This window comes from Paramormyrops kingsleyae, chromosome 6 (genome assembly GCF_048594095.1).
Source record: "Paramormyrops kingsleyae isolate MSU_618 chromosome 6, PKINGS_0.4, whole genome shotgun sequence".
Taxonomy (NCBI): Eukaryota; Metazoa; Chordata; class Actinopteri; order Osteoglossiformes; family Mormyridae; genus Paramormyrops; species Paramormyrops kingsleyae.
This window is the reverse complement of record NC_132802.1, coordinates 25,479,213-25,494,628: the sequence shown is the minus strand read 5'-3', so window position 1 is coordinate 25,494,628 and position 15,416 is coordinate 25,479,213. Positions and strand designations below refer to the sequence as shown.

The following is a 15,416-nucleotide window of genomic DNA, read 5'->3' as shown; positions in this document are numbered from 1 at the left end:
GCTCGTGGGATGGCCCTGTGCCCGCAGGCGCTGGCGGCCGCTAACTGCTAACTTTGGTACAGAAGGCAGTTTGTGTGAAGAATGTTCTTATTCACACTGTTGGTTTTGTCTCACAGAGACTGCAGTAGGTTTTTCATTGAATGAAATTATCAGATGATTCACCCAAATCATTGTCAATAAAAAACACACTGTGCCTCTATGAATTTAATTTCTTCTTTGCTCTCCCTGTTCCTTCGTTTTGCGATATCTGCCTGTCCCACTTTCCCTAAAATCCCTCCCACCCCTCTGGCTGGCCTCCCCCCGGCCCCCCTCTCCAGGGCGCTGTAAGAACGTCCTTGCGGCTGACATCGTGTTCCTGCTGGATGGCTCCTCCAGCATCGGCCGTTCCAACTTTGCGCAGATCAGGAGTTTCATGGCGGGCATCGTGAGGGCCTTCGTCGACGCCGTGGGGCCCGGTGCCGTCCGATTCGGCACCGTGCAGTACAGTGACACGTCTAGGTCGGGACCCTTGTGTTAGTGTGCGTGCATCTCTGTGTTATGTATAAATGTGCTAGTTTTTTCTGTTTGTGTGCATGTCTCTATGTCAGCCCTTGGTCTTTTTCCGGATGTAGACACTGTATGAAACAGTATTGATTGATTTTGTGTTGAGTGCTTTGGGCCTGCCAGGAAAGGCACTATATAAAAATTAATAGAATGGGATGCTCTTGTCCTGTGAAGTTAATTGACTCTTTGTGTCACTGTCCGCCATGTGACCCCCCCCAGAGTGGAGTTCACCTTTGACACTTACACCAACGGCTCCGAGCTGATCAGCGCCGTGGAGAACCTCAACTACAAGGGTGGCAACACCCGCACCGGTTCCGGCCTCAAGTTTGTCGCTGACAACTTCTTCAGTCCGCCCACCGTGCGCAACATCCCTAAGGTGGGGGGGGCGGGTATCAGGGGCCGCTCCGGGGGTCGCCTCAGCGGCTGGGGCTTTGGCACGGGGCCACCTGAGGGCTCAACCCCCATTCCCCATTTTTTTAGATCACCATTTTGATCACTGATGGGAAGTCCCAGGACAGCGTGAGGGAGCCTGCGCAGAAGCTTCGTAACCTGGGGGTCAAGATGTTCGCCGTGGGTGAGTCCCTGCCCCAGTGTCCCCTTTGACATTAAAGGGGTGGGACTTGTCCACAGCCATTTTTATTTAGCAAACGCTTTTGTCCAAAGCAGGGTGGGGGCCATTCCGGAATGCATTGATCAATTCCAATCCAAATCAGGAAATGGAACTGGAGTTGGGATTGGAATAAAAAAAAACTACAGGGAACAGAATTGGAGTTGAATTTAAATTTATATATGGAGATTTATATTCCATTTATATATATATATTTATATTCCAACTCCATGGCCGAACCCTGATCCAAAGTGACGTACAAGTGAGGCACGTAGGACATTATAAGCGTACATGTTGTCGAGGAGTCGACTAGGCATTAGTGCAGCTAAGCTGATCTTCCAGTGAATGCCCAGGTACAAAGGTAAGCAGCATAGGAGAAGGAACTACACAATTTCCTCCAAACAGTAGAAGAACCTAATAAGACAATGCAATGATCAGAAGTGGAACATTAAGAACATTCCGGGAACGCAGAAGGCCATCAGGCTAATAGAAGAGTATAGCGGCAATAGGAGTCCGACCAGCAGAAGGTTAAAACCCTCCCCTGTCTCACAGGGCTTTTAGGCAGCGTCTTGTAGCATGTGCAGACTTACAGGAGTGTGTTTGTGCGTCTCCATGTCGACCGTTCCCGCGTCCTTTTCCTCTCAGGTATAAAAAACGCAGACCAGGCGGAGCTGAACGTGGTGGCCTCCAAGCCCGAGAGTAACTTCTCCTTCTTCGTGGGGGATTTCAGGATTCTGGGCACGTTGCTGCCCCTGGTGACTCCTCGCGTCTGTGAAAGCTCGGGAGGAGTCTACGCCAACGATGGTACCTCTCATCACGCTCACAGATGTGATGAATTCTGTAAAATAAGGTCGTTACTCTCACACCTACTCCCGTCTCTCTGTCTCTTTCCTCCGGTCTTTGTCCAAAGTGTTCTCCGGTCCCTCTAACCTACATTTCTCAGATGAGACCTCTGATTCGCTGAGAGTCAGCTGGACTCCAGCAGGAGGCCCCGTGAGTGGTTACATTGTGCAGTACACGCCCCTCTCTGGATTAGGGAACCCAATCACTGCTGAGCGGCAGCAGGTAAGACCCGCCTTTTTTTAACCAATCAAAATGACATGTTAATTACATTGCAGGATGTTATTGGTGTTTTAAACAGCATAAAAATACATTTGTCAGTTTGCTATATTTATAAACATTTAAATCTACAGTTTAATACAAGTGCACCTTGACTGACAGGAAACGGTGGGGGCGGAACACAGGAGTTACGTCGCACGCAACCTGAAGTCAGGCAGCCAGTACCTGGTGATGGTGATCGCCCAGTACCCCAACAGTATTGGGGAGTCAGTCTCTGGCAAGGCCACGACCAGTGAGTGGTGCCAGGAAGGGGGGCGAAGATGAGGGTCATAAAGAAGACACTGGGGGGGTTATTTTGATTCATTATGGTTAGGGCTGTCAAAGTGAATGTGTCAGTGTCACTTTTGAAGTCGTAATGTGTTAATATTTCTTTGATTGGGCTATTGCATACATTAATTTTGAAACCACAGTGGGAAAGCAAATAATATGAGTAAATAGTTTTAATTGAAACTTATAATGTTCCTTCCTGGTTTAAACAACCCGGGAGCTTTTGGTCGTGCCATTATACAGAATCCCAGAATTCACAGCTACAATAAAAACACTCAGTTAGTGTCTCACAGGGATGCTGATGGAGGGCAAACGGGAAGAATCTTTGTTACTTGATTCATTTCATTCTAAAGAATTGCCAGATGGCTCAGAGGTTAAAAATACTGTAATTTGAAATATTTGTTTTTATTTAACATCTTAAAATGTGGATCTTTCCAGTAATTAAGTGGCTCTTTCAATCGTTGTCAGGCTTTTGTTTTTAGATCCATTTGCCAAATAGGTTTCAGATTTAAATCAACCTTTTGTTCCTAAACATGTCACTAACTGAGAACAAAAAGTCTGTTAGTGCAGTTTTTTTGTCAGCCAAGTACTTGGGCCCCCCGGACAGGCCACATTTCTATTCCCTCCCAGCTCCCAGCCAATCAGGATCACCGAATACCTGGTACAGGTGTGCTGGGAGCTGGAAGGTCCCTGAGGTCTGGGTTTAGATGCACTGAGTTAGTGGACATTGTGAAATGCTTTTATGATGTAGCTGCTTTATTTGACCAATACAACACTGATCTAGGCCCTGTTAATACAAAAGCGAAATAAAAAAATCCAATATCCATTTGTCCCATAAAAATTTAAAACCAAGGATAAACAATGTAGCAGCAATTAAATACAACAAAACCACGTCAGTTTTCCGTAAATCAAGTAAGTCAAACCATCCATCTAAATTCAAATTTTAAATTTTAACAGTAAGGATTCTGTACTTTGTGCATCCTGTTGTCTGTCTGCACTCTGTGGCAACTACTGTAATTGTTATAATCACCGTTCAGTATTGAAATCGAGGAGTTAACATGACTACCTTACGCCTAACAATTGAGGTGACGGGAGCAGACCACAACCCCAGCAAAACTCTCATGATTTTGTCCAACAATGGATATTTTTCTTCAACACTGAAATCGTTTGAAATGTCGTTAGGTGTAAGGTCGGCATTATCCAACTCAATTAACAATTCAAGAGAATATGCATTTCAAAATAGAAAATGTTACAGCTCATAACAGAAGAGCTTTTAATATTAACATTATCTAACTAGCTAGCTAGCATAACTGACTTACTGGGATGAGTCCTCTGAATCCAGTGAGCCGACGTGCTTCCTCGTTAGATGCTAGAGCATAGAGGATGTGCTCCATTGGCAGCTAAGGTCAGCTTTACAAACTGAGCAACTGAAAACCTTTTTTTCGGAGTTTAGTGTGAAATGCTTCCACAGGTTTTTGCTTTTGGTTAACTTCTCTCTAATGAGCGGTTTATCAAAACATTTTGAGAAACACACGTAATGATTTCACCAACTAATCGACTAATCGAAATTAGCTGGCAACTAATTTGGTTGTGAATTTTAGTCGACTAAGTCGATTAATCATTGCACCTCTAGTACTGGCCCGTCACTCTCACACTCCCCTTGTCTCCCCACTTCCCAGAGCCTCTTCCCAGTGTGTCAAACCTGCGTGAGGTGCAGGCAGGATTCTTCTCCCTGTCCGTCGCCTGGGATGCCCCCTCCTCCCGCGTCCAGGGCTACAGGATCACCTACGGGCCCATAGGTCAGCAAGGCCGTCCACTCCACCAGCCCTTAAATTAAACCACGCTGCTGTCTCTCTAATACATTGCGGGAACATGACAAGATACATGACATGATGCCCTGATGTAACAGAAATATTACCCCAGGCCATGATGGGTGAAAAGATGCTATGTGTGGGGGACTGTTTCCTGGTATTTGCTGGTTAGTTGTGTTTTTGAGGGCAAGGAGCCACCCCCCCCCCCCCCCCCCCTTTACAGTTGGGCGTTAACGTTCATTGCGCAAAAATGAATGAGCTGAAAAAAAGGTTAATCCACTTTGTGCCAGGAGAGGTTGATTGTACAGGACTATTTTTAAACTTTCAGCTTCACACAGTTAGGAAAGGATTATAAAGGGCTAGATGGCGAACAGCTCGTTCCGACTGGGATGCCTGGATCTGCTAGAGTGCCAGCGAACTGTAAAGCAGCTATTAAATAATGACTGCTGGCAGGGCGGGCAGCTGGAGAGCATGCAGGGACAGGGAGAAAGATGGAGGGAAAAGTGGGGAGAGGCTGAAGGCACCAGCTTAGAGAGCGGGGCATTGTGGGAAGGGGGGGCATGTGCCTCAGCTGGTGATGCCTCACACCACTGGAGTTGGGGGCTTTGGATGTCACTTGTGTGTGCGGTTTGCGTGGTCTTCCTGTGTTCTGCAGATTTCCCGCAATTGCTCATTCTGTGTGTGTGTGTGTGTGTGTGTGTGTGTTTAGTCGTATGCCCGGCAATGCTTTGGCATCCCACCCTGGGTGTTGCTCCAGCCTTGGGCCCAGATAGCCCACTAAAATAAAGCTGCCTATGATCTCCCTGCCTCCCATCTGAGATGTGACATTTCCAGGCAAATATCAGTTTCCTTGTCTCTGTCTAAGTAAAAATGGTGCAAACACAGTCTGTGTGTCGTTAAGGTAACTCCTTCAGTCTTTCAGAGACACTCCTGGCTCTCTAACATGCCCCCCTAGACCCTGCTAATCTCATGCCCCCCTAGACCCTGCTAACACCACCCCCCCCCAGCCCCACCTACCCTGTTTTTCCTGCTGACACACGCACACAGGAGCTGCCAGGTACGCATAGATATACAGTACAGTCAGACACAGACCTCCTGACATGGAGTTTTCTCCATTGCAAATAAAGTGACTCATGTTTAATGGAATTACCTGAACTGGGAATGCAGTGACAGGAGTGACAGAAAGAGGAAGGCAGGAAATGAAAAGCTGGCAGAAACAAAAACAGGGAAACAGAGAGAGAGGCAGGCAGAACTTTAATCAGTTTTAATTGCTGTAATGGTGGCAGTGTGTCTGTGTGTGTGTGTGTCTGTGTGTGTGTGCTTGTTCTGATTCCAGGTGTGTTCCTGTCTGCTCGGGTGAAAACACTTCCTCGTCTCCTGTTCTCTGTCTTTTGACCGTGGACACTTCACATCGTGGGAAATAATCATTATAGCGCCATTCATGTGCTCAGACACTAAACCTGCAGACAGGAGTCCAGCGCGCACTCTGCACTGCGCCTCCTCCTCTTCACATCGCCTTTGCGTGTGCTTCCCGGTTCCCACCTCTCCAGTGCCTCCTATCTGCCTGATGTCATCCTAAATCCCAGCCTCCGCCCTTGTCGCCCTACCTGCAGGACTGCAGGCGTCCCGCTTGGTGGAGCAGTCCCTGTCCGCAGACACCACCTCGGTGACCCTGGAGGGCCTGCAGCCCGACACGGAGTACGTCCTCAACCTGTACCCGCTCTTCCCCCGCAATTCTGGTGCCCCTGCCACCCTCACCTCTCGGACCTGTGAGTACTTGCCCTCCGCGCCCCTTACCGCTGCCGGATCTGGTCATTGTTGAACCCAGAGAAGTCAAACAGTGCAGAGGGGAGAGAAAGTACCCAGCCAGTGTGTGACTGGTTCTCAGCTTCAGATTAATGTTGAATGATGTACTTCACTGCCATTTCTTCAACAAGAAAGCCAGGAGTGCTGTCATTCACCCCTACTTAGACGTGTGTACGAATGAACAGCAATGAACCATGAACCTTTAACTTTTCATCTATTTACTAAAGAAATGTTTCACTGTAAAGGAGGTCACATCCCACTGTTTCAGTGTCAGCAGCACTTCTCTGCTGCCCAGTGCCTCCCGTGACGACTTTCCGATGACCGGTGATGGTTTGCGGGCCGTTGACTGGGCCGTCTGTCTGTTCCCCAGTGCGCCTGGAAGCTGTGCAGCGCCTCACAGTGAAGAGCGTGTCTGAGCACAGTGTCCAGGTCGAGTGGAGAGGAGTGGGCGGAGCCAGGGCCTACCGCCTGGTCTGGGGGCCGTTCACGGGTGAGCGCCATCCCTACCACAACCCACAGGTGGTGCTGGAGGGGGATGGGAAGTCTGGAAAAGGGGCCAAGCCCTCGCTGTCCTCCTCCTCCTGCTGTTTTCTCCCTCCTCATTTCCCTCCTGCATCGGGGTTCAGGTAACAGAGTGGAGAGCCTGGAGCTGCCGGGGGACAGTGAGTCCCACACCCTGTCTGGCCTGCAACCCGACACCGAGTACATCGTCACCATCCTCCCTCTGTACCAAGGCGCCGAGGGTCCGGCAACCACAACCCGCTTCAAGATAGGTATGCTGGGTTCTCTACGGACAGGGGCTCGGAGGAAGACACGCCACACACAGCCGCATGTCACATCAGATCACATCTCTTTATTTGCCACATCACTTTACACCCTTGTACAAATTAATTTAAAGAAGTAGTTGCGTCGGTATGCAGACAGACTATCCACAGTTAAGATGGACAGCACAGTCATACTAATGCATACTTATCGCCTTGCATTTGGATTTAGGATCTAGTGGACTGATAAAAATTGTACGGGAATAACACGGCGATGGGGTGCCAGTCCATCACAGGGCACAGACATAATTCATGCATGTGGGGAATTTAGCAGCTCCAATTAAGCTTAGCGTGTTTTTGGACTGTGGGGGGAAACCAGAGAACTTGGAGGAAACCCCATGACGACTTGGGGAGCCACCCGACCCCCAGAGCATTCATGGACATACATGAATGGCTGAAGCACAGTCATACCACTCAGCTCTAACCCCACCCGAGCAGGCCTGCCAGTCTCAGGGCACGGTGCCTCCTCTGTCTATCCACTCAGGTCTAACCCCACCAAGCAGGCCTGCCAATCTCTGGGCACAGTGCCTCCTCTATCCATCCACTCAGCTCTAACCCCACTCGAGCAGGCCTGCCAGTCTGTGGGCACCTTGCCTCTTCTTTCCATCCACCCAGCTCTAACCCCACCCGAGCAGGCCTGCCAGTCTCAGGGCACGGTGCCTCCTCTGTCTATCCACTCAGGTCTAACCCCACCAAGCAGGCCTGCCAATCTCTGGGCACAGTGCCTCCTCTATCCATCCACTCAGCTCTAACCCCACTCGAGCAGGCCTGCCAGTCTGTGGGCACCTTGCCTCTTCTGTCCATCCACCCAGCTCTAACCCCACCCGAGCAGGCCTGCCAGTCTGTGGGCACAGTGCCTCCTCTGTCTATCCACTCAGCTCTAACCCCACCCGAGCAGGCCTGCCAGTCTCAGGGCACGGTGCCTCCTCTGTCTATCCACTCAGCTCTAACCCCACCCGAGCAGGCCTGCCAGTCTGTGGGCACAGTGCCTCCTCTATCCATCCACTCAGCTCTAACCCCACCCGAGCAGACCTACCAGTCTCAGGGCACAGTGCCTCCTCTGTCCATCCACTCAGGTCTAACCCCACTCGAGCAGGCCTGCCAGTCTGTGGGCACAGTGCCTCTTCTGTCCATCCACTCAGGTCTAACCCCACTCGAGCAGGCCTGCCAGTCTCTGGGCACAGTGCCTCCTCTATCCATCCACCCAGCTCTAACCCCACCCGAGCAGGCCTACCAGTCTCAGGGCACAGTGCCTCCTCTGTCTATCCACTCAGGTCTAACCCCACTCGAGCAGGCCTGCCAGTCTGTGGACACAGTGCCTCTTCTGTCCATCCACCCAGCTCTAACCCCACCCGAGCAGGCCTACCAGTCTCAGGGCACAGTGCCTCCTCTGTCCATCCACTCAGGTCTAACCCCACTCGAGCAGGCCTGCCAGTCTGTGGGCACAGTGCCTCTTCTGTCCATCCACTCAGGTCTAACCCCACTCGAGCAGGCCTGCCAGTCTGTGGGCACAGTGCCTCCTCTGTCTATCCACTCAGGTCTAACCCCACTCGAGCAGGCCTGCCAGTCTGTGGGCACGGTGCCTCCTCTGTCCATCCACTCAGGTCTAACCCCACTCGAGCAGGCCTGCCAGTCTGTGGGCACGGTGCCTCTTCTGTCCATCCACTCAGCTCTAACCCCACCCGAGCAGGCCTGCCAGTCTGTGGGCACAGTGCCTCCTCTGTCCATCCACTCAGCGCACTCTCTGCCCTGTTGTTTGTGCAAACCAGCAGGTCCCCGGCCACTGCATGCATGTCTGTGTGACAACTTAACAACAGTTAATTTGCACAAGGGTGTATTTGCCACATCACTTGCACAAATGAGTGGAAAAACCTGTATGCAAGTTTGCAACAACAATGGTAGTGCAAATGAAAAACAACAGTGCAAATAGAAAGTATAAAAAATGTTAATATGCACCATTGTAATAATAAATAGCGCATAAATTAGAACAGACAAATCAATGAACGGTCATATGAATACACCTAAGTATGTATCTGATGATATTGTTGATAATGTGAATAGGTTCACTAAGTTCAGGATTTCCGATTCTGATGCGAGTGTGTGCAAGAATGCTGACGCATATACAGACACGCACTCATACACACAAATACGTGTATAGTGCAGACACACCCTGTCACACACGAATATAAACAGGCACGGTCACGCAAAGTTATACTGGCATCAGCACAACAATAGTACAAGAATAAAAGAACACATGTTATATGAAACTCTGTTCTGCACAATGTGTGTCTGGCGTATTGGCACAATTTGGTCGAGAATAAGGGTTTTTGGAAGTGGAAGTGGTGGCAGTATGTTTTTTTTTGTTTTAATTACTGCAAGGCTGTTTTCTCTCATCTGACATGTATTTTCTTCTGAGCAAAACACTTTGTGTCAGGATCTTCTGAAGTTTTTAAATATAGCTACTGGGGGAATGCTTTTGAAAATATTTCTCAGCCAAGTTCTTGGTAAAGGGAGTAGAGAGGAAGGCAGGGAGGGTTTGAGGGTTTGGGGAGTGAGGAGATCCTATTCGGTTTCCTTTACTTTTTATGAGGACATATTTAGCCTAAGAGGTGTGGGTAGCTAATGTTGGCTCCTGATTTGTCTACGGATGTTTCAAAGCTGGGGTTCTTTCTTCACACTATCTTCTGCAGACCTCAAGGGATGCTGGACCCTTGGTATAGTTCCCGTTGAGTTTACACTTGAAAAATGTACCCCCGAGAAAATGTGAAACCCATAAAATCAATGACTCAGGAAAAAAAATAAGTAAATGTTTCTCATCATATACTTGTGTTTTGGTAATGGTAGAGAAATCGTTGCAGTTTGAATTTAATGGTAATAACATTCTCTTTATCGCTCTTGAATGAAATGTCGTTTCACCAGAAGCACACGGCGGTGTGTCTATGATGGCCGTTTCCGTCTCGGATCAGACGGGATGTGTTGGGAATCTTGCAGACAGCGTGGGCGTCGCATGGTGCATGTTCTCCTCTCTTTGATTTCTGGGGCAGGGCGCAGACACAGCTGCAGGAAATCGCTCTCAGAATGACTCATCATCTGAAGCAGAAACAGGCCGAAATGTTCTTACTTGGAATTTAAATTGTCATTCAACTGGACAATTGGTCCATCTTGAGACAAAATGTGAATCATCTCCAGCTTCCTGCAGCCCAGAACCAGCCCTGGGGGCTTAGCATAAGTGTGACAGTCACCCCAGGTGCTGGATTTAATGCAGCAAAACCTGAAAGATGTAGGCTGACATTAGGACGTTTTTCATATGCTAAGTGTCTGCAGAGTGAATTGCTGGTCAGGAAGCTGTCTGAATGGGTGGCTTAAGAGGTTTATGTATGGATGGAAACCTATATTCTCTTTGTTGATAGAATAGAATTCTTTATTGTCATTGAGCAGGTAGCAAGTACAATGACATTTCAGTCTTCACGTGTTCCATCTTGTTCTACAATGAGGCACGTACACATGTACAGGTTAGGGAGAAGCTTGGGTTAAGAGACAAAGGTTAGCTATTTATGCAGTGGCTCTGGAATAATTAGGATTAAAGGCTTTGATTAAGGGCCCAACGGTGAAATGATTACTCTGCTGGCCATGATTTGAGATTTGAACCCGCAACCTTCTTAACGTGTACGCAGACTCCTATCCCGCAGAGGCGGAGAGCTGTTTAGAAAAATACGGTTTAAAACTGTAAGGCAAATCATGTGCTGAACTTTAAATAATGTGTTTAATTTCTTCCAGAGACTCCAGAACAGCAGGTTCTGAGGGCGACCGCCACTGGGCCTAGTTCTATCCTCCTGACCTGGAAACTTATTCGCTCTGCCCAAGGATACCGCCTGGAATGGAGAGAAGCGGATGGTGAGACCCTTACTCTCATGCTTCTCCTTTTTGGACTATGCTTGTGGTTCATTCCCTGCTGTTGTCTTTGCTATCAACAGGGGGCAGAGTACAGAGCCGATCTTTCCCCAGGGGCACCACCAGCCACGACCTGACAGGACTGCAGCCGCGTACTGAGTACCTGATCACTCTCTACACGTTGTACGAGGGTCGTGAGGAAGCTACACCTGTGTCCACTTTCCCCAAAGGTGCGTTGGAAATTTGAGGAGACAATTGTGAAGGACTGACATAATGGCTCAGGTAACCCCCATGGAGGGGGCGGAGTTTATACAGGAAGTGACATTCAGTGGCCAATGACCGCCTATGTGTATGTTGCTTCTGTAATCCAATCTGTGTTTGCAGGTGATCCATCAGTGGGCCGCGTGTCCAACCTGCGTGTGATTGAGACTCGGGGCAGCACCGTCCGGCTGGGCTGGACTGGAGTCACTGGGGCCACCCAGTATCGTGTTGTGATTCATAACACTAAAAGTAAGATCCTCAGGAAGGACCTTAGACAGCTGTCCAAACATCCCGACCATAATTTATCCACTCATCTCCTCACACATTCATTTGGCATTTCCGTATAATCGTAAGAACAATTTGATGAATAAGACGAATAAGTTATTTTGCTTTTACAGACGCTCTTCTACTTATGAACGAGTTATGTTTCAAATGTTCGTAAGTCATTATTCAACATAATTTTAAGGATATACGCAAGTACAAAGTACTAGGATGCTGGGAGTACGCACGCTACGCTGCTGCGCGGCGGGAGTAGCGGCCAGAAGTCATACTAGGCGGAACTGGCACGCAGAAAAAAAAATGAAGTTGCAGACAGGAAACAGGAGCCCAAGGAACACAATTTTGACTTACAGTCCTCTTCGTTCGTAAGTCTGAAAGTTCGTAAGTTGAAAGTTCATAAGTAGAGGAGCGTCTGTATATTCTCATCTCTGACCCAAGCCATGTGATCAGCACATGGGACACACTGCACATGAATCTACACAGAGCCCTGACAGGCCTGACAGCTCAAGCAGACGATTCTGATATCTGTAGGTCGCCAGTTGTTAAAATCACTTAATTGACAGCTAGTCTCTGCCGACACAGCTGGAACTGAAGAATCCCGAGATGTACCTGGCAACCAGACCACTCTTGATCTGCACAATGTGCTTGATGGCGTGTCTTACGACGTCCAGGTGACAGCGGTGGTTGGTGACACTGAGGGTGACACTGAGTTGGTGTCCTTCACCATCGAAGCAGGTGCGGGGGCCGTCTCTGTGTCACAGCATGCATCCCTAAAGGCAGCTTCCAGGGTGGGCTAGTCTTGGGTACTTCAAGGTGGTTTGCTTTGTGTGTGTATGAGTGTGTGTGCATGTTTGAACTCTATACTGACGCATTAGTACACTTGGGGCTTTTGTGTTCAAACTAGCCCACAATAGGCTTAGAATGGAGACAGGATCATTGAGATGGTTAGACGTGGAAGGAGAGACAGAACAGCCAGAATTCCATTAGTCATTAGCTGTAAAGTTAGTCTTTGGTAGAACAGGACTTTTGCTGATGAATTGGTATGTTTTAGTACTGCAGGGATCACACGCAGGGTGTCTCCTGCTTTGTGTTTGGTAAATTCTTGGATGAGCTCTAGGTTCACCATGGCTATACCAGATGAACAGTCATGGAGGATAGATGGATGGATGGATGGATGAATGTATGGGCACTGCCTTATCTTTCTTCATTACTTCGATGCTAACTTTTCTTTGTGGGCAGAGCAAGCTTTGGGACAAGTGACCAACCTGCGGGTCACTAACGTCAATAGCCGAAGAATCAGGATTGCCTGGACGGGGGTTGCTGGGGCAACAGGATACAGGGTAACATGGAAACAAGGCAATGGTACGTTTTTAAGCTCAAGAGTGTCCCATGAGAGATTTGAGTTTCCAGATCTGCGATAATATTATGTGACCCACTTGATTTGTGAATGTTTGAACCAGCGCTGGAGCAGTCAAGGGTGTTGGGACCCGACTCCAGCACCTTCACTGTGGAGGGTCTGCAGCCGGACGAGGCATTGGCTGTGGGCGTCGTCCCCATCTCTGGCCAGCGCACAGGGGTAGCCGCTTCAGTCTCAACCAGGACCAACCCCATCTCTGGCACCATCACTGGGCTACGAGTTGTGGCCAGCTATGCTAACAGGATCCTTCTGACCTGGAACCCGGTGTCCAGGGCCACTGGTTACAAGATCACTTGGTTCCGTGATGATGGTACGCATGCCGTTTACAATACTGGCAGTCCCTGTTGATGCTCAAGAGTAGATGGTGACTGTTTGTTTGGTGTTTTAAAGATGATAAACATGCATTTTTCTTGATTTTTGCGAGCAGCTATAGCTAATCCATGCTCTTCTCATTCTTCTGCCTTTTTGGTCTTTCACCCGGCATGTGGACAGGCGCGGAGTCCTCACACGTGGTGGGAAATGGTGTCACTTCCTTCACGATTGAAGGGCTCCAAGAAATCACTGCTTACCGAGTGTCTGTCTCTGCCCTGGTTGGCTCCAGGGAGTTGGCCAGCTCAACTTTGAACGTGAAAACCGGTACGACCCCACCGGTGCCGCCCAAGCTCACGCCTGCCTGGGCCTACTGACAGCAGGCTCACTTGCTGTTGGTCTGTCTTCTTTCCTTCAGACCCAGCCAAGGTTTCAGTGGGAACAGTGACTAATTTACGGGTGCAGGAGCCCCATGGGGAGGTTGTGAGAGTGTCGTGGGTTGGTGTCCAGGGTGCGACTGCATACAGGGTGATTTGGAGACGCACAGATGGTAAGTGGCCGGCTATGGTCCATTTGATGGGACAGTAGCTCATGACTGTATTCGGGTATCTTCTTGTGAACTCGGTACCTATCCAGACTGTGTGGTTCGAATGGACCTTTTGGCTGGATGTGCTTGTTTTGTGTCATCTGTCCTCCCCCAGGAGGTGCAGTGCAGAGTCAGGTGGTGGGGGGTCATGTCACAGAGGTGGATCTGGAAAAACTGGACCGGGGAGCACAGTACGAAGTGCAGGTGGTGGCACTGGTCCAGAATCGAGAGGGCTCAGCTGTCAGCATCCGGGTGACCACCCGTGAGTTCCACTCTCAGTATATGTGGACAACCATCTGCCCATTGGTCACTTGAGTACAAGCACAGAGTACAGAACCAGGTTACAGCATTAGAATTCACATTACAGGGTACTGTATCAGATTGGCGAGTATAGTCTCAACAGTCAGAGTGCAGAATCAAAGTACAGAGTATTGAAGTATGGTATCAGAGTAAAAAGTATAGTGTCAGATTATATATTGTGATATTGGAATACAATGTCAGAATATACCGTGGCGTATTGGCGTACAGTATCAGAGTAAAAAGTACAGTATCATTATATATATTGTGATATTGGAGTACCGTGTCAGAGTGTACAGTGTGGTATTGCAATACAGCAGGGGTGGCCAATCTTATCCGCAAAGGGCCGGTGTGTATGCAGGTTTTCGCTGAAACTCACTATTTATATTACTAATTAGAGGACTGATTGGCTGAAGAGTCCTCACACCTGGGTTTGAACAGCTGACCTACAGGTTATCCCAAAAACCTGCATACACACCGGCCCTTTGCGGATAAGACCATCTCTGCAGTACAGTATCAGAGTAGAAAGTACAGTATAAGAGTATAGATTGTGATAACTGGAGTGCAGTATAAGAATAATAATCAGTATGGTATATGGTATTGGAGTATAGTTTCAGAGTATAAATTACAGTATCAGAGTATAGATTGTGATATTGGAATACAGTGTCAGAGTATACAGTGTGGTATTGGAGTACAGTATCAGAGTAGAAAGCACAGTATAAGAGTATAGATTGTGATATTGGAGCACAGTGTCAGAGTATACAGCATGGTATTGGAGTACAGTATCAGAGTAGAAAGTATAGTATCAGAGTTTAGATTGTAGAATTGAAATACAGTATCAGTGTCAGGAACTGGGAGATTCATGTTTTGCCACGAGGTTACATGTGTTTTGATGGGATTTGTCTCTTCTCTTCTCTTCTCTCTTACTCTGTGACTGTGTTCCTCACACAGCGGCAGAGCCTGATTACAGGGTCACAGGGTTCCAGGTGGTGCCGTCCAGTCCAGGGACACTGCGATTGTCTTGGAGATCGCTGGCAGCTGCCTCGGGGTATCGCATCTACTGGAGGTCCTCACAAGGTGAGTGCACACACACACACAGGTTTGTAATTATATCTTTGTGGGGACTCTCCATTCATTTATATTGGGGAAAACTCAACATGACACCTTAACCCATATGGTCTGTTAGTGATGCTTTTTCACTGCATTTCTCAGTGCATCCATACACCGGGTTGGGGCCATTCTGGAATACATCGTCCAATTCCAATCCAAATCAGGAAATGGAACTGGAGTTGGGATTGGAAAAAAAGCTACGGGGAATTGAATTCGAATTTCAGGGAGACTTAAATTCCAACTCCAGTTGCATTTCCTGATTGGGACTGGAACTGATCAGTCTAATGCATGT

At 48.5% G+C, this 15,416-nt stretch overlaps 1 protein-coding gene across 1 annotated transcript in view; it reads left to right on the top strand.

Annotated features, from left to right (window-relative positions):
- The window catches only part of col7a1 (collagen, type VII, alpha 1), a 71,944-nt gene that overhangs the window by 11,306 nt on the left and 45,222 nt on the right, over positions 1-15,416 (top strand). Inside the window, exons 3-22 of the mRNA XM_072713213.1 lie at positions 318-498; positions 763-919; positions 1,024-1,117; positions 1,796-1,954; positions 2,061-2,215; positions 2,372-2,501; positions 4,216-4,335; positions 5,961-6,116; positions 6,524-6,643; positions 6,780-6,926; positions 10,752-10,868; positions 10,949-11,095; positions 11,250-11,375; positions 11,988-12,140; positions 12,645-12,767; positions 12,866-13,132; positions 13,315-13,458; positions 13,550-13,681; positions 13,833-13,979; positions 14,966-15,091. Coding sequence (XP_072569314.1) covers positions 318-498; positions 763-919; positions 1,024-1,117; positions 1,796-1,954; positions 2,061-2,215; positions 2,372-2,501; positions 4,216-4,335; positions 5,961-6,116; positions 6,524-6,643; positions 6,780-6,926; positions 10,752-10,868; positions 10,949-11,095; positions 11,250-11,375; positions 11,988-12,140; positions 12,645-12,767; positions 12,866-13,132; positions 13,315-13,458; positions 13,550-13,681; positions 13,833-13,979; positions 14,966-15,091 — 2,901 coding nt within the window. The remainder of the gene's footprint in view (positions 1-317; positions 499-762; positions 920-1,023; positions 1,118-1,795; positions 1,955-2,060; positions 2,216-2,371; positions 2,502-4,215; positions 4,336-5,960; positions 6,117-6,523; positions 6,644-6,779; positions 6,927-10,751; positions 10,869-10,948; positions 11,096-11,249; positions 11,376-11,987; positions 12,141-12,644; positions 12,768-12,865; positions 13,133-13,314; positions 13,459-13,549; positions 13,682-13,832; positions 13,980-14,965; positions 15,092-15,416) is intronic.